At 43.6% G+C, this 26541-nt stretch overlaps 2 protein-coding genes across 7 annotated transcripts in view; one reads left to right on the plus strand and one right to left on the minus strand.

Moving 5' to 3' along the window:
- The window catches only part of necab1 (N-terminal EF-hand calcium binding protein 1), a 109621-nt gene extending 88988 nt beyond the window's left edge, over positions 1–20633 (minus strand). For 2 of the 4 annotated variants that reach the window (XM_078397211.1, XM_078397210.1), the window contains exon 1: positions 19176–19423. Coding sequence is in view for 1 of the 4 variants with exons in the window: in XM_078397208.1 (XP_078253334.1) it covers positions 4910–5008 (99 nt within the window). In the remaining 3 variants the exon portion in view is untranslated. Of the gene's footprint in view, positions 1–4909; positions 5305–19175; positions 19424–20300 lie in introns of those variants that run through there. The other 2 variants (XM_078397209.1, XM_078397208.1) reach the window with 2 other exon arrangements.
- The window catches only part of tmem64 (transmembrane protein 64), a 209479-nt gene continuing 202204 nt past the window's right edge, over positions 19267–26541 (plus strand). For all 3 annotated transcript variants that reach the window (XM_078397215.1, XM_078397216.1, XM_078397214.1), the window contains exon 1: positions 19267–21562. In XM_078397215.1, coding sequence (XP_078253341.1) covers positions 20873–21562 — 690 coding nt within the window. In that variant the 5' untranslated portion in view covers positions 19267–20872. The remainder of the gene's footprint in view (positions 21563–26541) is intronic.

Consider the following 26541-nt stretch of genomic DNA (forward strand, 5'->3'; position numbering starts at 1 on the left):
ACCATGTGTGTTTCTTCTTTCCTTGTGTCTCCATTTTACTGTTCTACTGCAAAATCTCCTGAAAGTATGGCAACTTTGAAGAAGTTCTCCTCCACTCTCCGACAGAAGTTTTGTGAGACCCTATTCCACTCTGTGATTCCTGGTGATCTCCTGCTGTTTGTCCATGTTCACCCATGGTATACCCATGGTTGACCCAGTAGACTCCCTACTGCAGCCATAAATGTTTACTTGTGCGAGGTCCCAACCCGAAACATTGCCAGCACATTCCCTCCGCAGATGCTGCTTGACACGCTGAGTTTCTCAAGCAGCGTGTGTTTTGCTCAGAGCGTTGAAAGGGAGTGTCTGTGATGGGGTGGAGAACAAGAGAGACTGAATTCAATGACGACGGTGTCATCTGATATTCGCTTGATCGCTGATCTTCATTTCCCTTCCATTTGCAGCATTCTGAAAGGTTCATTCCTTTTGCAATTACTTGGTCTAGTCTTCCATCGCCACTAACTGCTCCTCTTTATATAGTATTTTCCCATGCAACTGCGCGAGAGGCATCACCTGTCCATTTACCCTTTTCCTCCCCATAATCACAGATCTAAAAAGTCTTTTCATGTGGAGGTTTCATCAGCATTTTACCAAGGCAAATGGTGACCAAGAGATCAAGGTCTCTCTCCATCAGAGACATACACCAATGAGCCAAAACATTATGACCACTGACAGGTGAAGTGAATAACATTGCTTATCTTGTTACAATGACACCTGTCAAAGGGTGGGATATATTAGGCAGCAAGTGAACAGTCAATTCTTGAAGTTGATGTGTTGGTTGCAGGAGAAATGGGCAGGAGTGTTATGGCCAGACGACTGGGTCAGAGCATCTTTGAAACGGCAAGGCTTGTGGGGTGCTCCCGGTCAGCAGTGGTGAGTACCTACTGACAGTGGTCCGAGGAGGGACAAACCACAAACCGGCAACAGGGTGTTGGGCGCCCAAGGCTCATCGATGCGCAAGGGCAACGAAGGCTATCCCGTCTGGTCCGAACCGACAAGGCACAAGTCACAGAAAACTGTGGCACAAGTCACAGAAAATTTTAATGGTGGTCACGAGTGGAATGTGTCATAATACACACAGTGCATCGCACCCTGCTGTGTATGAGGCTGCTTAGCTGCAGACCGGTCAGAGTGCTCATGATAACCGCTGTTCACCGTTGAAAGTGCCTACATTGGGCATGCAAGCATCAGAACTGGACCTTGAAGCAGTGGAAGAAGGTCGCCTGGTCCGATGAGTCCCGTTTTCTTTTAGATCATGTGGATGGCTGTGTTCGTGTGCGCTGTTTACCTGGGGAAGTGATGGCACCAGGATGCACTGTGGGAAGACGACAAGCCGGTGGAAGGAGTGTGATGCTCTGGGCAGTGTTCTGCTGGGAAACCCTGGGTCCGGCCATTCATGTGGATGTCAATTTGACACGTGTCGTCTACCTAAACATCGTTGCAGACCAGGTACATACCTTCATGGCAATGGTATTCCCAGATGGCAATGGCTTCTTTCAGCAGGATAATGCGCCCTGCCACACTGCACACATTGTTCGGGAATGGTTTGAGGAACATGATGAAGTGTTCACGGTGTTGCCCTGGCCTCTAAATTCTCTAGATCTCAATCCGATTGAGCATCTGTGGGATGTGCTGGATCGACATGTCTGATCCACGGCGGCTCCACCTCGCAACTTACAGGACTTGAAGGATCTGCTGCTAATGTTTTGGTGCCAGATACCACAGGGCACCTTCAGGGGTCTTGTTGAGTCCATGCCTCGGCGGGTCGGCGCTGTTTTGGCGGCACACGGAGGACCAACAGCATATTAGGCAGGTGGTCATTATGTTTTGGCTCTTCAATGTAACTCTTCTTTCCATCCTTCCCCATCTTACAACTTGAGACTTTTTCCAGTTATGTATACTGCAACATTAACTTTGTTTCACTTTCCAAAACAGATGGCTGACCTGCTGAGGTTTCCAAAGTTTTCTGTTGTTATATCAGATTTGCAGCATCTGCAGTATTAAATATGTATATTTCACCATCTTGGCCTGTACTCCTAGTTCTGATGAAAGACCATGACCCTCAAATGTTGATTCTGTTTCTCTCTCCACATATGCTTCCTGTCTAACAGAATATTTCCAGATTACCAGTATCTGCAGAAGTTCAATGTCAGTTGATAAAACGATTTTGGTAAAGGTGTAGACCTAGTAAATCATCTACTTGCGTACGCAAGAGCATCTGTTCCTTCGAGGCTCTCTAAAGCAAATCACCCGGGAGCAATTTAACCGTGTAGGAAGGAACTGCAGATGTGTAGGAAAGAAAACTGCAGATGCTGGTTTAAATCGAAGGTAGACACAAAATGCTGGAGTAACTCAACGGGCCAAGAAGCATCTCTGGAGAGAAGGAATGGGTGACATTTTGGGTTGAGACCCTTCTTCAGACTGATGTCAGGGGAGGGGGCGGGACAAAGATAGGATGTAGTCGGAGACAAGAAGACTGGTGGGAGAACTGGGAAGGGGGAAGGGAAAGAGAGGGAAAGCAAGGGCTATCAGAAGTTAGAGAAATCAATGTTCATACCGCTGGGGTGTAAACTACGCCGGATGCAGCGCCGGAGACTCAGGTTCGATCCTGACTACGGGTGCTGCACTGTAAGGAGTTTGTACGTTCTCCCCGTGACCTGCGTGGGTTTTCTCCGAGATCTTCGGTTTCCTCCCACACTCCAAAGACGTACAGGTATGTAGGTTAATTGGCTGGGTAAATGTAAAAATTGTCCCTAGTGGGTGTAGGATAGTGTTAATGTACGGATCGTTGGGCGGCACGGACTTGGTGGGCCGAAAAGGCCTGTTTCCGGCTGTATATATATGATATGATATGATGATACTCAAGCAAAATATGAGGTGTAGTTCCTCCAATTTACGCTGGGCATCACTCTGACAATGGAGGAGGCCCAGGACAGAAAGGTCAGAAGGGAATGGGAGGGGGAGTTGAAGTGCTGAGCCATCGGGAGATCAGGTAGGTTAAGACGGACTGAGCGGAGGTGTTCAGCGAAACGATCGCCGAGCTTGTGCTTGGTCTCGCTGATGTAGAGAAGTTGACACCTGGAACAGCGGATACAGTAGATGAGGATGGAGGAGGTGCAGGTGAACCTCTGCCTCACCTGGAAAGACTGTTTGGTTTACACCGAAGATAGACATAAAATGCTGGAGTAACTCAGCGGGACAGGCAGCATCTCTGGAGAGAAGGAATGGGTGACGTTTCGGGTCGAAAAGTTTGAAGAAGGGTCTCGACCCGAAACGTCACCCATTCCTTCTCTCCAGAGATGCTGCCTGGCCCGCTGAGTTATTCGAACATTTTGTGTCTATCAGCAATTTAACAGTGGTCGCAGTCATCATTGCCGCCTGAACGTGTATTTAAACCCTGCAAACGTTCAAACCAGCTTTCCTTATATCTCAAAGCATGATATTTGGGATCGATTAAGCAGTTCTTCTCTGCTCTACTCATATCCTCGATTACCAAGTAAAATTAGATTATCAACAAACTGCCGCGGAGGAGTAACATAATTTCTGAACGGATAGCTCCCAAAATTCCTTGACAACAAGGAACAAATGGGAATCTTAAACGAATGGGAGCAAATCCTATTTGTTTGGGAGCTGGGATAATTAAGCTGATTCGGTCTTAGATTTGAAAATAAATGTTACCTATTTATAACTCTAGAGATATAGTTTTCATGTCTAGGAACGTTCACTTTAATTCCAAGTTTTGTATTAGGCTGTTTAATTTGCATCTTTACGTGAGTGGGACCTGGTTACCTTTCCTTTGAGTTGAAGCGGGAGGTAACGACAAAGGTTGGTAAATAATTTGAAGTTGATGTTTTTCCAACCTCTTGATTAAAACAAAAATCACCGTCACATTAACATTGGGTGGAACGCAATTTGCGTAGAACTGATTGCAAGTACAATTAGTTTGAAGAGGTGTCCCGACCCCAAACGTCGCCTGCCCGTTCTCCAGAGATGCTGCCTGACTCGCTGAGTTATTCCAGCACTCTTGAGTTCTGTGCAAGATTCCAGCATTTGCAGTTCCTTGTGTCACATTCACATTGATGTTGCAGCAGATGCAATTAACTCTCCAAATGTTTGACTGGAAAAAATATATGTTGAAATGTGGCAGCAAATGGCAATATTTTGCTGAACCTTTCCATTTATTCATTATTCTCGGCAATTAAAAACATAGAAAACATAGACATAGAAAATAGGTGCAGGAGTAAGCCATTCGGCCCTTCGAGCCTGCACCGCCATTCAATATGATCATGGCTGATCATCCAACTCAGTATCCCGTACCTGCCTTCTCTCCATACCCCCTGATCCCTTTAGCTTCAAGGGCCGCATCTAACTCCCTCTTAAATATAGCCAATGAACTGGCCTCAACTACATTCTGTGGCAGAGAATTCCACAGATTCACCACTCTCTGTGTGAAAAAAAACGTTCTCATCTCGGTCCTAAAAGACTTCCCCCTTATCCTTAAACTGTGACCCCTGGTTCTGGACTTCCCCAACATCGGGAACAATCTTCCTGCATCTAGCCTGTCCAACCCCTTAACAATTTGCTCGAAGTGATTCTTCATCGCCCAAACTCCACGATTTCTAATTCAATACCAAGCATATTTTTAAAGGTTGGTTTTTATCCCTGAAAACTACAAATCTCAATTTCTCATCTCGTCCCCCGGCACGTCGCTAAACCGTTCTAAGTGTATTGTTGCAGTGCTCGTTTGATACACGTAGTTCTAAAAAAGAGCAAGAAAATTAATTGCGGACGGCTTGTGTTACAGCTGTCGCTATTCACTCAGACCACCTCTCAACAATCGTGATCGGTTGATGATATTTTGGTTAATACTCACGTCCAGGAAAATAGACATGCCTTTCTTCAGTTGAAGCGGAGATGTGGCATCACAATTCGACGCTTCTGTTGAAAAAGGGTGTTCCTCCGGGCAAGCCATGGTTTGATAGATTAATGATTAAGAAGAGAAACAAACTTGATGACTTTGTTCTTCTGAATTGAGTGCGAATTAAATATCAAGAAATGCAGCACAGGTTCGCGCAGATGTCTTTCCGAGAGCTATCTCAGCGATCTATCTGTCGCTGCTTTGACTTTGTTTTGATTTGAGCAAGTTGCGCTGTTTCAGTGGCGGGGCTGTGCGGTCACACGCACACACTCATTCACAAGTCGAAGCCCTGCAGAGAGATGCCTACGCGCTCAATCTCCGACAAATCTCAGCACAGATACTGCCCGCTTCACACAGCCTCCGCTAGCAAACACAGTGGAAATGACTGGGGACTTTATTACCAAACACGACATCTAGTACCGGATACAGACATAAAATGCTGGAGTAACTCAGCGGGTCAGGCAGCATCTCTGGGGAAAAGGAATAGGTGACGTTTCGGGTCGAAACCCTTCTTCAGACTGGGACTGGATATAGGTCTTCCGTCCATTTCTTCCTTTTCCCTCTATTCACGCCTCGTGTCTTTCTTCATATCACCATTCTTTCCCCCTTAATTGATCTTCTGGTTTATTTTTTTAATTTGATTGGCTTCTTCTTGTTCTTTGTTGTTGTTCTTGCCATTTTATCTCCCATATGTCCATCTTCCTAATGTTGAAGTAATTGAAAATGAAAATCTGAAGTGCCCAATTCATAGCTAAATCCAATTACTTGTTTGACAACATCTTCGAATGTTTAAAGTGCCATCCTTGAGATAAGACTCAAAAAACATTAGTTGCATTTGAAAGTTCAAATATTTTGATGTTCATTTTTGCAATGTCTCTAAATCTAGGCGAATAAAACTGTAAATGCACAACGGGATTCTAAGTGAAATCACATTCGTGAAGAATGAAGATTTAACAGAAAGGGCTCCAACACGTTGCACATTTAACAAGTGAAGCCATAAAAGCACATTGCTCAGTCTTAGCAAATGGAATCATTCCAATTCTTTCCATTGAATATTTTCTGAGTGATGATTCCCAGTTTTTCATTTAAACATATTTCAATCTTTAAAATCAATTTGGTGGTAGTTACTATTTCTCAGGCGATGAAACATCACAAAACAGTGACTAGTGGAATTCCGCAAGGGTCGATGCTGGGGCTGCTTTACTTCACATTGGATAAGGGGATTGAAGGCTTTGTGGCCAAATTTGCAGACTATGCTAAGATAGGTGGAGGGGTAGGCAGTGTAGATGAAGTAAGGACTCTGCAGAAGGACTTGGACAGATTAGGAGAGTGGGCAGTAAAGTGGCAGATAAAATTCAGTATAGCAAAGTGCGGAGTCATGCATTTTGGTAATAAGAATAAAGGTGTAGATTATTTTCTAAATGGAGAGAGAATCCAGAAATCGAAGGTGCAAAGGAACTTGGGAGTGCTGGTACATGACTCCCAAAAAGTTAATTTGGTATCGGTAGTAAGGAAGACAAATTCAATGCTAGCATATATATCAAGAGGACTGGAATACAAAAACAGAGATGTAATGGTGAGGCTCTATAAGGCATTGGTCAGGCCGTATTTGAAGTACTGTGAGCAAATTTGAGGAAGGATGTGCTGGCTCTGGAGAGGGTTCAGAGGAGGGTTACAAGAATGATCCCAGGAATGAGTGGTTTAGCATATGATGAGCATTTAACAGCACTAGGCCTCTACTCACTGGAGTTTAGAAGTTTCAGGGGGACCTCATTGAAACTTACAGAATAATGAAAGGCATTAGATAGAATGGATGTGGAAAGGATGTTTCCACTGGTGGGAAAGTCTAGTGCCAGAGGTCATAGCCTCAGAATTGAATGGCGCTCTTTCAGAAAGGAGGTGAGGAGGAACTTCTTTAGTCAGAGGGTAGTTAATCTGTGGAACATTGTCACAGAGGGCTGTCGAGGCCAAGTCAGTGGATATTTTTAAGGCAGAGGTAGACAAATTCTTGATTAGAACGGGCGTCAAGAGTTATGGGGAGAAGGCAGGAAAATGGGATTAGAAGGTAGAGATCAGCCATGATTGAGACCTGATGGGCCAAATGGCCTAATTCTACTCATAGAACTTGTGAAACCAGGATCCAGTGGTTAAAGAGATAGATGGGGTACACACTTGACAAATCCTCTCATTGGAAATAAGGACATCCAAAACAAGAGGCCTCTGAATATTTTCACAAGGTTCTGTCATTTTTTTCAACAGCATTTACCATTACAAAATCCCCAAAATCTTGTGAAAGATTGCAGAACGCCAAGCTTCGGCATTCATATTGAATTTCTGTTACAATAGTTTAAGACCTAATAAACAGCTTTTATTCGCTCAAATCAAAATTAGGTCCTTTTCAATATTTTGTTTGGGGTCCATTTCCTTATCTCCATTTTGGTTTTTATGTGCAACTGATTTTCTAGGGTACATATACAGACGGGCAAACTTCAAAACACAAGCAATAAGGGGTGAATGAGGCCATATGTTCCCTTGGCCTGCTCCAACGTTCACTGAGATCATGCATAATCTGCCTTTGGCCTTATCTCCACTTTCCGGCCCACTGCCGAAAAAACTGTCTAACTCTGCCTTCAGTATATTCAACAATTCTGCCATAGATTTCGCAGGAGAGAGGATGCCAAAGATTCATAGCGTTATGAGAAAAAAATTATCCTCATCTCTCCCTTAAGGGGCTGATTATCCTAGTTCTAGATACCCCAATGAGGGGAAACATGCTCAGTATCTAGCCTTTCAATACCCCTCCAATAAGATTAACTATTCTATTAAATTACTCAGTATACACACAACCTATTCTCATTAAATGACCCCATTGTCTGGAGTTGACCTAACAAAGCTTCTTAGAACTGCTTCTAATGCAAATATATTTCTCATTAAATGAGACCAAATCTATCTTGGCGTTGCCTCATCAGTACCTCACGGTGGTCCCCCATGGCAATCCCCCCACCGGGGGTGATGGTGGAGCACAATACAACAAGGCAATAATAGGAATAGGCAAGGAATGGTTGAATATAAATCACTTTGTGATAAACATTTTTTAGTGTATTTGTTGGACTATGTCAAATTACTACTTTTACAAATATCAAGAAATATGTTTGAAAGCAAAATATTGTTTTTAATAATCAAGGAATGGAAGGATGTAGATCACATACAGCCACTTTGGATGAGTTTATCTTGGCTTCGTTTTTGACATAGACATCGTGGGCTGAAGGGCCTCTTGCTACACTATACTTTTCCATGTTCTATGTTCTAGTTTTGCCTGAAGTGGAAGCAATATCTCTTGAAATGTATTTAGAAGGCTCATGTTAAATATCTTGTTATTATTAAAGTAGAAATCAAGATGAATACAGAGTGATGGGGAGAACTGAAAAGAAAGTGAGAGAACAAGGGAAAAGTAAAAGAACACCTAAAGAAAACAAACGTGAGTGATTAGGAATGGTGATCTTGAGGTGAGCAAGCACTGGGAGAAATATTGAACGTCTTCACTTTTGGTGGTTTTTGATGTCATAGTAAAAGAAGAGAGCACTGTGATTGGATTTTAAAAATCCATATGAAACTAACACCAGAGTCTGGAATATTGTAAATGTCACACATGGAATCAAAAAATACAGGAGAGAAATGCATGTACAACTGATAAACCACTGAGCATGACTTTGGTCCAGTGAAAATTTTAATTAAAAATAATCCAGCACAAAATTAATTGAGAATTAGAAAGATTTGTGTTAATAAGCTAATTCTTGTACTAACTGATTAAATATAAGTCGTGCATGATTAGTTTTTAGAGTTCTTTCAGGAATGAAATGAAAAGGTTTGTGTAATTGATGACAATAAAAAAAAAACCCTGTCTATGCTGGAAATCCAAAATGTAAACAGAAAATGCTGGAAAAACTCAGCAGCACCTATGGAAAGAGTGTGTGTAGGTGTGTGTGCATGTCTTACAGGTACTCCCCAGGTTATGACAGGTTTCCAGTCCTGAGAATAATTTGTAAGCAGAACAGTTCATAAATCATAAATGCAGTAGCAAACTGAGTTCTGATGCAGCAGAAGATGCCTGCAACCTCGCTGCAGCCGTTAAATCCATCCCCTCAATCGCAAACGTTCATTCCTGGTTTGGGCTGTACCTAAATGGGATGTTCATAAGTTGGAAAGACCTGCACTAATTGCAGAACAGTGTGACATACCCAGCAGGCCAGAGAGAACAAGGATGGTTGCTGTGGCAATACTGGTGTGATATTGCAGAATTTGGGGGCGGGGGGAGTAGGTTGCAGATAATGTTCTCATTCATATTTTGCTCTTGTTCTCTTAGCTGGTAGAGATCATCAATTTGATGGGTGAACAAAAGGATGCAGACGTAGTCTACTCAACCCCTCACACCTGTCCGCAGTTCAGCAAAATCATGGCTGCTTAAAAAAAAAACAGCTGCATTCTCTTGTATAAACCCCTTACTCCTTGACTCCTTTAATATCCAAAAAAATATAATTCCTGGTCTTCTACATTTCTCAGTGACTGAGTCCATGCCTGCACAAAGCAAGATCTGGAAACATTCTAGGATGGGCTGATAAGTGGACACATAAGACAGACTCTCACCACTTAGCTTAATCGTTGCCAAGTTCCTGACCATTATCATCATGTTGAACAACATTGACAGAAACTCAGTTGGATGAGCCACATAAACACCATGGCTACCACTGCAGATCAGAGGCTGGGTATCCTGTGATAAATTATTCACCAATTGACAGCCCAAAGCCATTGTACCATCCATGAGCTAAAGTCAAATCTGTGAAACATTTCATTTGTGCCTCATTTTTTCTGGATATCGATCCTGGAACATCCTATTCACTTCACCAGTACCTTAGAACCTCAGGAAGACAGTCCACCACAATCTTCTCAAGGGCAATTAGGGATGGCAGATAAATTGCTGGCCTTGTCAGGAAAAAAAAGAAAAAATACATCTTCAGATGCATTCAAAAACCCTCACAACTCTGAGAATCAACAAAGCTGCGAAGTAGGTTTTGTCAACTATAGAAGATTTTCAAGGACATTTCAATGGTGGGAGTCCCTCATTGTGCCTTTGAGAACCCTGCCGTTACTCAAATCTCATTGCTGGAGCCTTCGATATTTAGGCCTCCACATCCTGGCATGGGGTAGCCACAGATAACGAATGCAAGATTTTAGTTCATGCTTATTAAAAATAACTTTTAGGAAGATCAACATATAACATGTCTTCATTTGCATTATTTTGTCCAATAATTTAACTGTGCATTAATCTATTAATTCCTGTGTTCAAATTATACATGGGAGAATAACCTGTATATAGGGTCGCAATTATTTATCATTGAAAGAAGTTCCTTATCACCTTGGAACAATAATTTTCATTTGTACAAAAGTGCCCTCTTCAGGGTTAAATTGGAAGTACATTTGATTGGTGCAATAGTAAACACTAATAATATATATATAATATAATCAGATGGGTCAATAAACCTTCCAGGCACATGTTCAGGAAGCAGGGAGTGAGCACTTTTGTCAAAGTTAACACAAAGATTCAAGGATAACAATATATTTATTAGTGCATCATAATAGAAAGAATGAAGACTAATAGGGGACACACCAATAAGGGTGGATAGGGGAAGAATAATGGTCTGCTGAGTATATAGAACCAAATAAACAGTCATTAGAAGTTTAGAAGTTCATGTGATAGGAGCAGAATTAGGCCATTCGGCCCATCAAGTCTACTTCGCCATTTAATCATGGCTGATCTATCTTTCCCTCTTAACCCCAGAAGATCGTAGTTGCTGATGTAAGTGCTGTGTAGTGTTGAAGGGCCTGAAAGCGGAGGTAAGGGTGTATTGAAATTGGAGAATTCACCATTCATATCATTGGTTGTAAAATGCCCAAGCAGAATGTGAGGTGCTGTTTCTCCAGTTAACCTGTGTCACCTCTCCTCCAGAAGCAGGGTCTTTGAACTGTAATATACATACTTTGGTGATTTTGATAATTTTTAAAAAGATTGTTCCAGAGCCCATGACCGGTGGCATTGCTGAGACTATAAAATATGACATATGGTCTCACCTAATTCTCCTCCTCACATTCCACTTCACACTCGTTCCTCAATCTTTTCCAGAATACGAGAAGCAGAAGCTATCGTAAACCCGTCTCACATCCCCAGTCCATTTCCCTTTTACCCCCCTTTTTTCCCCTCCCCCTATGCCCTTCCAAACACATGCCTCCATCCTTCTTTCCTCTCCTTATCTGACACCATTTTGTCTCACAAGTTATAGGCCATTTAGCCCATCAAGTGCACTCCACCATGCAATCACGGATGATCACTGCCTCCTAATCCCATTTTCCTGCCTTCTCCCCATAACCCTTGACACCCGTTCTAATCAAGAATTTACAGCTCTGAACTTTGTCATTTACTCCACTCATCTGCTAATCAATGCCCCCACTCCTGTATCCCCTATAACTTGCCAGGCCTACCACACCTCTTTTTTCCCTCACTTTCTCCCCTACTCCTAACAGTCCGAGGTTCCCAACCCGAAACCTCACCTATCCATGTTCTCCAGAGATGTTGCCTGACCCTTTGAGTTACTCTAGCACTTTGTGTCTTTCCTCCAGCACTTAGTGTTTTGCTCAAGATTCCAGCATCTACAATTTCTAGTGTCTGCAAGTCACCTAATTATCAATCATCCATTATGTTAACTTCAATCTTGCAGGAAACATGTTGCCGGTGAAGTTCAGTGGTAAGAAAGAGCGAGAAAAATCTTAAGAGCAATGCAAACTGACTTATTTGTCCCTACAATGCGCAATGGTCTATGGTGGTTCCTTTGGTTAGAATATCAGTTTACATGTACATTAATTTCTGAGAACAGTGGTATTTGAGAAGGATTTGTACATTCACTCTTAATTGACAAAGCTAAATGTTGCTGCCTGCATGTTTCTTGGAAACAGCATATGAACACAAAAAAATAGGGGCAGGGGTAGCCTCAAGCTTGCCCTGCCATTCAATATGATCATGATCATAGATCTACGTTGGCCTCCATTCTTCTTCCATGCCAGTTCCCCGTAATCCTCAATTTCAAATCCAAAACTTTCAAATATTTATCTATCCATTGTACTTGAGTATGATTTCATTGGATACAGTATCTGATCTGATCCAAATGGATCAGATATATAGCATATCTGATCCATTTGGAAAACATGCAAAGCAAAACCTTTCACTGTACCTCAGTACACATTGCAATAATAAACCTAAACCTACTTAATCCACTTTCAATATATCCAATGATCTAGCCTCCATCATTCTCTAGGGAAAATAATTCCAGAGATTCATTACCATCCAAGAGAAGAGATTTCCAGGCAGTTAGGTTTTACTTGGAAGACTCCTTAATTTTTAACAGTCAAATGGATGGAATCCAAATTATTTTGGGGAGTTCATGTTTTCCTATTGGGGAGAAGTGGAGAAGTAATTGAAGGAAATTCCAGCATTGACTTTCTCCAGGCCAAACAAAGGAATTGCTGCATTGGGTTGTTTCCTGATTGTCACCAGTCAGTTTCTACTTTTCACTAGTGTAGGTTAGACAGCGGGTGGCATCAGTTCTGGAATGACACAAAATAATGGAGTAACTCAGCGGGTCAGGCAGCATCCCTGGAGAACGTGAATAGCTGATATTTTGGGTCAGGACCCTTCTTCAGTCTGACTCGAAACGTCACCTATTCATGTTCTCCAGAGATGCTGCCTGACCAGCTGAGTTACTCCAGCAATTTGTATCTTTCCTTGGTAAACCAGCATCTGCAATTCCTTGTTTCTACATTTTGCCACTCTGCCACTCGTGTGTTGCCAATTAACCCATTCTAATCATTCAATTGATAACAATTTAATTTTAAATACTAAATCACCAAGTTTCTCTGGCTTCCTGAAACCCATCAGTGAAAACAAAAGAAGCCAATCGAATCAATCCCATTAAATTATGACAATAAATTTTCAGTACTCAGAATAATTTTCTTGCCTGCAGGTGGGTAACGATTTGTTCACAATCATTTTGCTATAAGCTAATTTCTAAAATTTATTGGTTTCCGTTTTACACTTTGGTGGTTATGTTCTGCACATTGGGCAAATTTGCTGAATCAAGTCAGGAAAGATGTTACTACCGCAGCGTTAAATTAGGTCAAATTTGCAGGAGAATCTTACAGAGGTTCAGATAAAGTGCACAGATAAAGTGAACAGCTGCAGTCTTTTTTTCCAGGGTATAGAACTTTAAAACTAGAGAACATAGGTTTAAGGTTAGAGGGGGGATAGATTTAAAAGGGACCCAAAAGGCAACTTTTTCATACATAGCGTGGTACATATATAGAACGAACTGCCAGAGGAAGAGGTTGAGGCAATTACAATTGTGACATTTAAAAGAAATGAAAGGTTTGGAGGGACATGGACCACGTACAGGCAAGTGAGATTTGTCTGGTGAAGCAACTAGGTCGCCATGTACGTGTGGACGTTTCTGTGCTGTGTAACTCTATGATTAAAATGGGGTTAGTGTGGAATTAATACAGTGTTGTTTCATGTAGATACAAGGAACAGCAGATGCTGGTTTACCACAAAAGATCTGCGTGATCTGCAATAACACAGCAGATCACGCAGCTTCACTGCAGTTTCCAGTAAACTCCACCCACATGTTTCAGATTAATGACATTTCACCAAAATTGATCATTTAAATGAGACATCATGATGGGAAACAGAAAAGAACAGCGCAGTGGCACGGATGGTAGAGCTGCTGCCTCAAAGGGCGAGACCCGGGGTCGATCGTGACCTTGGCCACTGTCTGGGTGGAGTTTGCACAATGGTCAGTGGACTTGGTGTGTTTCAATGCTGTATGTCTAAGCTATATAAGGAAATTTGTCATCCTTATCCAATGTGGCTTTCATGTAACTCCAGATCCAAGATATGATTAAGTCTTAATTGCCTCCACATTTCAAGAGTAATTAAGGATGGACAACAAATGCTGGCATCTCCACTGATGCCCACTTCTCTTGAACAAAAACATTCATATCAGGCACTAGAATACATGGAAGGACACAAAGTGCTGGACACAAAACTCGGCAGGTCAGGCACAATCTCGGGAGTACATGGACAGATGACATTTTGGGTCGAGACCTTTCTTCAGAAACGTCACCTATCCATGTTCTCCAGAGATGCTGCCTGACCTGCTGAGTTACTCGCACTTTGTGTCCTATTGTGTATTAACCAACATTTGCAGTTATTTGTTTCTAATAGAAGACATGGGAAGCTGAGAAAGGGAAAATCTCAACTTTTAGAAAAGCAGAAAATACAGTAGGCTTTAGTGAATTAACCATCCTATTTTATTTCCATTCTGTATCTCGAAAACCTAAAACTCATGCCGTTGGGAAGAAGGTATGGGAGCCTGAAAATTGTAATGTCTAGCTTCATAAGTAGCTTCTACCCAACGACGATCAGGCTATTAAACTTCACAACCTCTGACTAAGCTCTGCACTACATGGACTTGGGGGCATTGTTTTTCTCTTTGCACTATTATTGCCTGTTTTTTTATTTACTGAACTACCTTTTTGTTCAAAAGGACACAAAGTGCTGGAGTAACTCAGCAGGTCAGGTCGCATCTCCGGAGAACACTGTGGCATTTTGGGCGGCATGGGGGCAGCAGTATAGTTGCTGCCTTACAGCACCAGAGACCCAGTTTCAATCCTGACTACGGTGCTGTCTGTACAGAGTTTCTACATTTTCCGCGTGGGTTTTCCCTGGGTACTCTGGTTTCCATCCACACTCCAAAGACGTACACATTTGTAGGCTAATTTGGCTTTGGTATAAATTGTAAATAGTCCCTAGTGTGTAGGATAGCATTAAGTGTACAGGGATCACTGGTCGGCGATGACGCGGTGGGCTGAAGAGCCTGTTTCCGTGCTGCATCTCTAAAGTATAAAGTGCCGTTTTGGGTCTAGACCTCATTTGAAGAAGGGTCCCGACCTGAAACATCACCTATCCATGTCATCCAGAGATCCTGCCTCACCTGCTGAGTGACTCCATCACTTAATGTCCTTTTGTGTATTAATCAACATCTGCAGTTCCTTGTTTCTACTTTTTTATTGTTCATCCACACAACACCAGAGACCCAGGTTTGATCCTGACCTCGGGTGCTATCTGTGCAGAGTTTGTACGTTCTCCCTGTAATCATGTGGGTTTCCTCTGGGTACTCTGGAGACCTCCCATACTCCAAAGACGTGCAGGTTTGTAGTTTAATTGGCTTTTGTAAATTGCCCCAAGAGTGTAGGATTCGAAACAGGGATAACATAGAACCAATGTACGGTAGTCTGAAAAAGGGTCTCGACCTGAAATGTCACCTATTCCTTCTCTCCAGAGATGCTGCCTGTCCCGCTGAGTTACCCTAGCAATTTTTGTCTATCTACGGATAATCATTGATTGGCATATTGGTGAGCTGAGGGGCTGGTTTTGACGCTGTTTACTTCAAATTCTCTATGTTTACATAATATGTTGTGCTGCTGCAAGTAAAACAATTTAGGAATACTGAAGGGTCCCGACCCGAACCATCATCTATCCCTTTTCTCCAGAGATGCTGCCTGACCCGTTGATTTACTCCAGCACTTTGTGTATAAACCAGTATCTTTGTTTCTAAGAATTTCATTGTTCTCTTTCGGCACAGACAGTAAAACACATGACAGTAGTCATTGAGTCGTACAGCAAGGAAAGAGGCCCTACAGCCCGACTTGCGCAGGCCGGCTAAGATACCCCACCCACCGCTTATTGTTTCATAAGTCCATAAGTTCTATGAGCAGAATTAGGTCATTTGGCCCATCAAGTCTACTCCACCATTCATTCATGGCTGATCTACCTTTCCCTCTCAACCCCATTTTCCTGCCTTTTCCCCATAACCCCTGACACCCAAAGAATCTATCAATCTCCACCTTAAAAATATCAATGGACTTGGCCTTCACAGCCATTGAATTTCACAGATACACCACCTATCTCCTTCCAAAAGGTACGTCCTTTTATTCTGAGGTTGTGCCCTTTGGTCCTAGTCTCTCCCACCACTCCAGGCCTTTATTATGAGATGGGAATTGGTTAGGATAGACTGGCAAATTATACTTAAAAGGTTGATGATGGAGATGCAATGACAAAGATTTAAAGACCGCATGGATGAACTCCAAAACTGTACATCCCTGTATGGTGAAAAAATAAAACGGGGAGGGTGGCTCAGCCGTGTCCAACGAGGGAAATCAAGGATAGTGTTAAATCCAAGGAAAAGGCAAACAAATTGGCCAGAGGAAGCAGCAAGCCGGAGGACTGGGAGAAATTTAGAACTCAACAGAGGAGGACAAAGGGGTTAATTAAGAGGGGGAAAAAGAGCATGAAAGAAAGCTTGTGGGGAATATAAAAACTGACTCTAAAAGCTTCTTTAGATATGTAAAAAGGAAAAGATCAGTGAAGACAAATGTAGGTCCCTTACAATCAGAGCCAGGTGAATTTATAATGGGGAAACAAGAAAATGGCAGAACAGTTAAATGAGGACTTTGTTTGGTTCTGTCTTCACTAAGGAAGGCACAATCTCCCAGAAATACTAGCGGACCGAGGATCTAGTGGGAGGAACTGAAGGAAATTCACATTAGTCAGGAAATGGTGTTAGGAAAACTGTTGGAAGGCAGATAAACATAGAAAATAGGTGCAGGAGTAGGCCATTCAGCCCTTTGAGCCAGTACCACCATTAAATGTGATCATGGCTGATCATCCACAATCAGTACCCCGATCCTGCTTTCTCCCCTTATCCCTTAATTCCGCTAGCCCTAAGAGCTCTATCTAACTCTCTTTTGAATGCATCCAGTGAATCGGCCATCACTGCCTTTGAGGCAGAGAATTCCACAAATTCACAACTCTCTGGGTGAAAAAGTTTTTCCTCATCTCATTTCTAAATGGCCTACCCATTATTCTTAAACTGTGGCCCCTGGTTCTGGACTCCCCCAACATCGGGAACATGTTTCTTGCATCTAGCTTGTCCAATCCCTTAATAATTTTATGTTTCTATAAGATCCCCTCTCATTCTTCTAAATTCCAGGATTTAATAAGGGTCAGAGGGGTAACTTTTTTTTTACACAAAAGGTGGCGGGTGTATGGAACGAGCTGCCAGAGAAGGTAGTTTAGGCAAGGACTATCACATTTAAGAAACATTTACAGGTCCATGGATAGGCCAGGTTCAGAGGGATACTGGACCAAGTGGCCCCCCTCCCCTCTCTCTCCCCCCCCCCCCCCCTCCTCCTCCATCCCCTCCCTCATCCACCACCCCCCCCGCTCTCCCACTGTTGCTGAGCCGCTGGACATTGGGCGGCGTGGGGAAGGCGCTGAGCCAGCCGGGGAGAGGAGGGGGGACGGGGGAGCCAAGGGCAAGCCCAGCGCCAGGCCTCGGGCTCCACCAATGCCCGGCCTCACCGCTGCTGCTGTCTTTCCCCATGGCCCACCTCAGGCTCACGGTTACCCGGCCACGTCCAGCCCCATGCCCAGGCTCCGGCTGCTTCCTCCGGCACCAGGCCTGGCTCTCCCGCCCCGAAGAGACAGGCGGCCGAGCCCGGCTCAACCGGCCCCAACTACGCAGGCGTGGACGTGTTTGTTCTGCGCACGCGTGTAGGCATCTTATGTAAGTACTTCAATTCCAATATCTTCCAATCATTTCCAATTTCTATCCTGCTCTTAAATATACTTGGACTATCTCCGACATCTCCCTCCCGTTTCTGGACCTCACCATCTCCATCACAGGAGACAGACTAGTGACTGACATCTACTATAAACCCACTGACTCGCACAGCTATCTGGACTACACTTCTTCCCACCCTGTCTCCAGCAAAAAGTCTATCCCCTACTCCCAATTCCTCCATCTACGCCGCATCTGCGCCCGGGATGAGGTGTTTCACACTAGGGCATCAGAGATGTCCTCATTCTTCTGGAAACGGGGTTCCCCTCTTCCATTATAGATGAGACCCTTACTAGGGCCTCTTCTACATCCCGCAGCTCCGCTCTTGCTCCCCCTCCCCCCATTCGTAACAAGGACAGAATCCCCCTCATTCTCCCCTTCCACCCCATCAGCCAGCGTATCGAACAAATCGTCCTCCAACATTTCCGTCACCTACAACGGGACCCCACTACTGGCCACATCTTCCCATCCCCTCCCCTTTCTGCGTTCCGCAGAGACCGTTCCCTCCGTAACTCCCTGGTCCACTCGTCCCTTCCTACCGAAACCACTCCATCCTCGGGCACTTTCCCCTGCAACCGCAGAAGATGCAACACCTGTCCCTTTACCTCCCCCCTCAACTTCATCCAAGGACCTAAACAGTCTTTCCAGTTGAGACAGGGGTTCACCTGCACCTCCTCCAACCTCATCTATTGTATCCGCTGCTCTAGATGTCAACGTCTTTACATTGGCGAAACCAAACGCAGGCTCGGCGATCATTTCGCTCAACACCTTCGCTCAGTCCGCCTGAACCAACATGATCTCCTGGTGGCTGAGCACTTCAACTCCCCCTCCCACTTCCAGTCTGACCTTTCTGTCATGGGCCTCCTCCAGTGCCATAGTGAGGCCCACTGGAAATTGGAAGAACAGCACCTCATATTTCACTTGGGCAGCTTACAGCCCAGTGGTAGATGGGCCAAATGCAGGCAGGCGGGATACCGAGTGTAGAGTGACTCTGTGACCCACACCACTCACTGCCTATCGTTTCGTGCTGGGCATCGCGAGCAAGATTCTTTCTTTCCTTCCTTCCTTTCCTCCCTCCTTTCCTTTCTTTCTTTCCTCCTTTCCCCCTTCCTTCTCCTCCTTTCCTCCCTCCTTTCCTTTCTTTCTTTCCTCCTTCCTTCTCTTCCTTCTCCTCCCTTCCTCCCTCCCTTCCTCCCTCCCTCCCTCCCTCCCTCCCTCCCTTCCTCCCTTCCTCCCTTCCTTCCTTCCTTCCTTCCTTCCTTCCTTCCTTCCTTCCTTCCTTCCTTCCTTTCTTTCTTCCTTCCTCCTTTCCTCCCCTCCTTTCTTTCCTCCTTTGCTTCCTTCCTCCTTTCTTTCTTCCCTCCTTTCTTTCTTTCCTCCTTTCCTTCCTTCCTCCTTTCTTTCTTTCCTTCCTCCTTTCTTTCTTTCCTCTCTCTCACCGTTATTTATTATTTTTTTAAAGCAGGCGCCATTCGGTCACGTGGGTGAAGAGCAGCGGCGGCGACGACGACAGCAGCATTGTGGGTGGGTGGCGACGGCTGAGCTGCGGCGCGGCGAACGGAGCGGGAACCGGAGCCTAAGGGAGGCTAATGCTGATGGCGGCCGCGGCGCTCGCGACCCAACGACGCGGACGCGGGGGAGGAGGAGGAGGAGGGCGGAGGCGCGGCACGAGCCGCCTGCAACCGCCGAGGGCGCCGCGCGCGCCCAGGGGGAGCCGGGCTCGCGCCTTCCCGGGGCCCCGCTAGGCGGCGGAGAGAGAGAGACTCGCCTCGCCTCCACTGCCTCTCTGCATATTCTCTACTGCTGCCTCTCTGCATATTCTCTACTGCCTTTCTCTCCATACCTGTTTTTTCCCCACTGCCTTTCTCTCCATACCTGTTTTTCCTCCACTGCCTTTCTCTCCATACCTGTTTTTTCCTCCACTGCCTTTCTCTCTACACCACTTTTTTCTCCACTGTCTTTCTATACCTGCCTTTCACCACTGCTTCTCTCTTCCTGTTTTCACCACTGCCTCTCTCTAAACCTGTCTTTCACCACTGTCTCTAGACCTGTTTTTCATCACTGCCTTTCTCTATACCTCTGCTTTTTCTCCATTGCCTCTCTTTACTTTATACCTCTTTTTTCTCCACTGTCTCTCTATATTTTTTTCTCCAGTGCCTTTCTATACCTCTTTTTTCTCCACTGTCTCTATATATTTTTTCTCCAGTACCCCTCTATACCTCTTTTTTCTCCGTCTCTATATTTTTTCTCCAGTGCCTCTCTATACCTCTTTTTTCCCCACTGTCTATCCATATATTTGTTCTCCAGTGCCTCTCTATACCTCTTTTTTCTCCTCTATATATTTGTTCTCCAGTACCCCTCTATACCTCTTTTTTCTCCACTGCCTTTCTTTATACCTGTTTTTCTTCACTGTCTACCTCTATCTCCCTGGCACTGTGTGCCTCTCTACACCTGTTTTTTTCCTCTACTGTTTCCCCCTCTCTATCCCAGTCCCCCCCATCCCTCAGAGAACACCAACGAGAGAGAGAGAATGAGACAAGAAGGGTCTCGACCCAAAACATCACCTATTCCTTTTCTTCAGAGATGCTGCCTGACCCGCTGAGTTACTCCAGCATTTTGTGTCTTGTCTTCAAGCAAGAAGACGTGGCAGGAATCTTCCACCGGTCCACACAGCCGCCCTGACACACACACACGAGAGAGAGACAGCCGGATCGTTAAGAGAAAACAACAAAAATCTCTCTTGCTCGGCCTTCGGAAACGTCTCATCCCCCAACAAAATTCTCTCGGCCTTCAACAGATATCTCTCTTGCTCGGCCTCATTCCCCGTTTTTTCTCTCTCTCTCTCTCCAAACCATCCCTCCTCCTCCTTCCTCTTTTAGTAAGAGAAACGCTACTGCAACGCTCGGGAATCGCTTCCAGTCTCACTCACTCCACCCCAGGTCTGCAGAGACGTTCAGTGATGTAAAATTTCGCCCCCCCCCCCCCCAAAAAACAAAAAGTGAACGCATCTTTCCAAATCGCATCGGATTTTTTTTTCTTGTATCATTTGGAGATTTATTTCAAGAGGAGACGTTGTGGGGTTTTTTTTGTTGCAAAGCGTGGATTTAAAAGAAAGACAATTCTTCCCCTTTCAATTATGTGGAACATTGGCGTCGCGTCTTGGCTGTTTTTTACCAAAGTGTTGAAGAAGTTGAGCAAAGGTCACTTGGCGCTGAGCCGGAGCTTGCAGAGACCCTGCCCCGACTCGCTGCTGCTGAGCCAGGCGGACGCAGTGGAACTGGAGCGAATGCAGGTGAAGTCGGAATTGAACCTGCAGCACCAAGGCATGGAGAACGAGCTGCCCATCCTGGGGGACCCTAAGGCCACTTACTGGCTCAACAACTGCTGCCTGAAGAGCTTTCTTCTGATCTGCGCCCTGGCCATCGTGTGTTTCACATCCCTGGCGCTGGTGCGACGCTACCTGAAGGATCTGCTGTTGTGGGTGGAGAGTTTGGACAGCTTGGCCGGGGCATTGCTTTTCGTCGTGGGTTTCATCGCTGTCTCCTTCCCCTGCAGCTGGGGTTATATCGTGCTGAACGTGGCTGCCGGCTACCTCTACGGATTCGTGCTGGGGTTGGGGCTGGTGGTGACCGGCGTGTTGATCGGGACGTTCATCGCTCACCTGATTTGCAAGCGGCTGCTGACGGCGTGGGTCTCCGCCAAAGTCCGAGCCAACGAGCAACTGAGCGCCGTGGTCAAAGTGGTGGAAGGAGGTAGCGGATTGAAGGTGGTGGCTTTGGCCAGACTCACACCCATTCCCTTCGGGCTGCAGAATGCAGTGTTCTCGGTTAGTATGCGTGTAGAAATAGTAAGAGATTTACATGGATGTGGTTCAATTCCAAGCGATAACAACCCAGGGAAAATGCACCACAAGCTTACTCTTTTTGTATAAGAAAATAACTGCAGATGCTGGTACAAATCGATTTATTCACAAAATGCTGGAGTAACTCAGCAGGTCAGGCAGCATCTCGGGAGAGAAGGAATGGGTGACGTTTCGGGTCGAGACCCTTCTTCAGACCCTTACTCTTTTTGTAACTCGTTGCTGAGAAGTAATATAGCCTAACCTGAAACGCGTGCCATGTCCCTCCCAGCTCTCTGGAAACACAATATTGCCCCGTAAATTGGGATGGAAATATAACATTTTATTTAAAATTGAGTTTTTGAACTTTTGCAGAATGTATTATTTTGAGATGATAGACGTGGAGAGATGGATAGATTATAGATGGTCAAGAGTTTTATTGTGAAATTCCTACTTTATAGAGTCATAGAGAGATACAGCGTGGGAACAGGCCCTTTGGCCTAACTTGCCCACACTGGCCAAAATGTCTCAGCTACACTAGTCCCACCTGCCTGCGCTTGGTCCATATCCCTCTAAACCTGTCCTATCCATGTACCTGTCTAACTGTTTCTTAAACACTGGGATAGTCCCAGCTTCAACTACATCCTCTGGCAGCTTGTTCCATACACCCACCACACTTTGTGTGAAAAAGTTACCCCTCAAATTCCTATTAAATCTTTTCCCCTTCACCTTGAACCTATGTCCTCTGGTCCTAAATTCCCTTACTCTCGGCAAGAGACTGCACCTAACTGATGTATTCCTCTCATGATTTTACATACCTCTATAAGATCACCCCTCATCCTCCTGCACTCCAAGGAATAGAGACCCAGCCTACTCAACCTCTCCCTAAACGCGCACCCTGTATTCCTGGCAACATCCTCGTAAATCTTCGCTGAACTTTTTCAAGCTTGACAATATCTTTCAGATAACATGGTGCCCAGAACTGAACACAAAATATTTTAAATGCGGTCTCACCGATGTCTTGTACAACTGCAACATAACCTCCCAACTTGATGATAGATGAGATATCATCAGATGAGATAGATAAGATATTAATCTCTATCTGATAGATAGATGAATAGATTGTAGATATATATATTAGTTTCATCATGATTCCATAGGCTGTATTTTGGCACTGGAGTATAATCTTCGTAGTGTTTTTTGTACAATTTGGTGTCATGGGACAACTGCTTGTTAAATTTCCATAAGCACTAATTGGCGGCTCTTCCAGTCTGGAGAATATGTGGCAGCTGGGGAATGAGCAGCAATATGCTTGTCATGGTGCAGCTCACAATAATATCAACATTTTATAAAAAGTATTGTATAATACTGTTGCCGTTTAAACAAACCGCAGTTGTTGTTAGTCTACAGCTCACGTTTTTTTACTTGACCTTGTTACCCTAATAGCGAAGTATGCCTGACTTGCGCGAATCACTGTTAAATTATTTTTGTTGATGCAGATGATTGTTTAAATTGAGGTTAAATGAAAGAAGTATTGTATTCCTCCTGAGCATAAGAATTTTACATTATTACATTGCTTTATAAAGCAATAGAATAATGAATAACAAGAACATTGAACAGTGCAGCACAGGAACAGGCCGTTTGGCCCACAATGTATGCCTCACACGATGCCAAGATAAATTAATCTCATCTGCCTTCACATGTGCTTACCTAAAAGCCTCTTAAACACCACTGTTGTATTTGCCTCCACCACCATCCCTGGCAGCACGTTCCAGGCACCCACAACTGATTATGTATAAATAAAACTTGCCCTGCACATCTTTAAACTTTGCCCTTTCTCCTTGAAAGTCTTTGAGAGTATCAGATGGTTTTAGCATTTCATGGTTCTCTATTTGGACTTTGAGTCATTGGCACTCTACATCTTTTGTTGCTGCCAGAAATATTCAGAACAGGCAATTGAGAGAGACCTGGATAGTTTTGGATCAATTACTTTGATTAAACATTAATTGTTTCATTACCATTGCTGCCTGGCTAACTGAGTACCTCCAAGATCTTAGATCTTGCATTTTTAGCTCTCGTAAGAATTTGCATTTTTTAGCCATTGCAGTTTTAAATATTGTTTAAAAAAATTCTAAAGTTTAAATGTTCTTGATTTTTCTCTCCCTTTCCTAACAATAAAAATAAACCGCCATTTGGTTATTAATTGGGACTTTCCATTGGCGTGTCCACAGTGAAGGTTATAATGTGGGTAAATGGGTGAAATTATGTGGAAATTGGAAGTATAATTTGGATCTGCACATACTGATCGTAACACCCATAGTTTCACACACTTTTGTTTTTGACGGGTAATTTAATGCTACTAATGCACATTAGAATCACCTGAGATTGGACTGTAATGTAAGCAAATTTCCATCCTATTCAAAATTTAAATGTCTGTAATAGCTGTGAGCCACATATTGATAATGTGGATGTGTGCTTCTGTGCCAGTGTTTCTAGATTGTACCCAATGGAGTACTACTGAGAGAGAAATTGGAGAAGCGCTGTGTGCAACTTTTTTTTTCTGGTAGTGTTCACAAAAAGTACTTTATCTCATATGGAGATGGAATTTCATGACAAAATACTTATTGCAAACTAAAACAAAAGATGCAGTACCTAGGTTATGGAAAGGTTACAAACTTCTAATTCTTCCCAGTTTGGCCAAAGAGAAGGGTTTCCCTCAATTTACCATGCAGCCCGTTCATGGTTTAAAATAATTCTGTCAGAATTGTTTTTAAATTGCCTTGTAAAGCTACATTACCAGAATAGTACCTGGTTTCCTTACCCCTGGAATCATTCAAGTTGATCTCTTCTGTATCTTTCTCAGTTTCACATCATTCTGAAAGTAAGATGCCAAGAACTGACAATACTGCTGTTGTCTGAATGAGTATCTAAAAGGCTTATTATGACTTTCTTGCCCATGAACTCCAACAGTTTATTTATAAATCTCAGGATCACAAATGTTTTTTTAATCACTTTTCAATTGGGCATACATTTGCATAAATAATTTTAGAGATAAATGTAATCATTTTGGTCTGGGAGTTATTTATTATTGATAGCTTATCAATATGTTCAAAACTGGGAGAGCTTCTGAGGATTATAAGTGTGCTACCGGTTAATTTAGATTATGCCGCAAGAGCCCAGGTGGCTGAAGGCCAGTGATTATATGTAAAGCATTATGCAACATTTTAAAGGGAGAGAATCATTAAGCATCCAGAGTAATACGAGCTCAGTGTGCTTTTGTTGGTTGAAATTAAACCTTGCCTTGACAACAGCCTAAGAGAATTTAAAAGAAAAACTAACAACAAGGATGAATAGAATGTTGGCCTTTATTTCTGGGCTGTGCGATCGCAAAAACGAGTAAGTGTTGTTTCAATTGTATGTGCTGTTGGTTTAACTTTGATAATGTGATCACTGCATTCAATTTGAGCATACAACTGTTGTGAAGTCTTAATGGAGTGTGAGGGCAGGTTGCACAAACTCAGTATTTTGTGAGATTAGAATGTTGAGTGATTATTAATCAAAATGCTATTGAACTGAGGAAAGTAGATAGAGAGAAGTCGCTTCAGCAAATCAAATGGATGTATTGTTTAAAATGGACCAAAAGTACTCTTTCTCCTGTTGAAAATAGTTGTAATCTGGAACGTTGTTTTCTAGCAACAATTGTTTTGATATTGAGAAGTTTAGAACAAACGCAAATAGGTGTAATTCAATAAGGGCCATTCCCCCTAATTGAAAGATGGGATGTGATTAAAGGGTGGAACGGTGGGGCAGCTGTAGAGTTGCTGCCTTACAGCGCCAGAGACCCGGGTTCGATCCCGACTACAGGTGCTGTCTGTACGGAGTTTGTACGTCCTCACTTTGACTGCGTAGGTTTTCTCCAAGGTCTTCGGTTTCCTCCCACACTTTTCCTAGAATAAATGATTCATAATAGCCATTTTGCGAGAATATGGAGACATTCTTCTCAGTGGTACATAAATTAGTTTAAATTAGGAGGGGGGGGCAGTGGAGCATCAGCTGCCCTACGCGCCAGAGACCTGGGTTTGATCCTGGCTTTGAGGCTGTCTGCTGAGTTTGCACATTCTCCCTGTGGCCACTTCGGTTTCCTCCGGGTGCTCTAGCTTCCTCCCACATCCCAAAGACATGTGGGTTTGTAGATCAATTGGTCTACAGACTAATGGAAAAAAAAGTACAAAGGAAGCTAATAAAGGTCACCTGAAAGGAAAATCACAGGAAATTTGAAATATTTGCACAGTTTAAAGAAAAAAAACTTAATGGAGATTTATTGTAGGTTTAACATCCTAGGGAATTCGGACTCACTGATGCCAGTAATTAGATGCACCGCAGGCAATCAACAACTTTGATTTAAATAGCAAGTAGAAAAAATAAAGGTAGAAAAACATCCCTCTTTGACAGTCCATTGAGAACGAGGATGACTTGTTTCTACTTCTGTTCTGCAATGATTGATATGGTCAACTTGCAGACTACTGTTCGTACTGGGCATTTCAATCTCTTAATGCATCGTGAAGTTTCGACCTCCATTTTGAATGATCGTGGCCAGGAATTCTCACATGTTGATGGGAATGTTACACATTCATAGTACTTTGAGAACACCCTTGAATATTTTTCTTTGTCAAGCTGGTAATCACTTTCCATGATGCAAATCTGGAAAAGGTCTGCTTTGGAATTTTGACATCAAGCATGGCCGGACCCTAATGCCAGCTGAGTGTAATTAGACCCTCTGTTGACCTGGAAAATGATTTTGACATTGGTGAGCTTTTTTCTGTTGGTACTAAAAAGATGACTTGATGACCTCAATCTTGCTATTGGAAATCTGGGAACTTTTAGCATGTTGGTGATGATAAAGGACACCAAAGTTTCCTTTATTGTCCAAAACAGAGAATGACGCTTGCATCTTAAAATATGGAAAG

The sequence above is a fragment of the Rhinoraja longicauda genome, chromosome 4 (assembly GCF_053455715.1).
Source record: "Rhinoraja longicauda isolate Sanriku21f chromosome 4, sRhiLon1.1, whole genome shotgun sequence".
In the NCBI taxonomy this organism is placed as follows: Eukaryota; Metazoa; Chordata; class Chondrichthyes; order Rajiformes; family Arhynchobatidae; genus Rhinoraja; species Rhinoraja longicauda.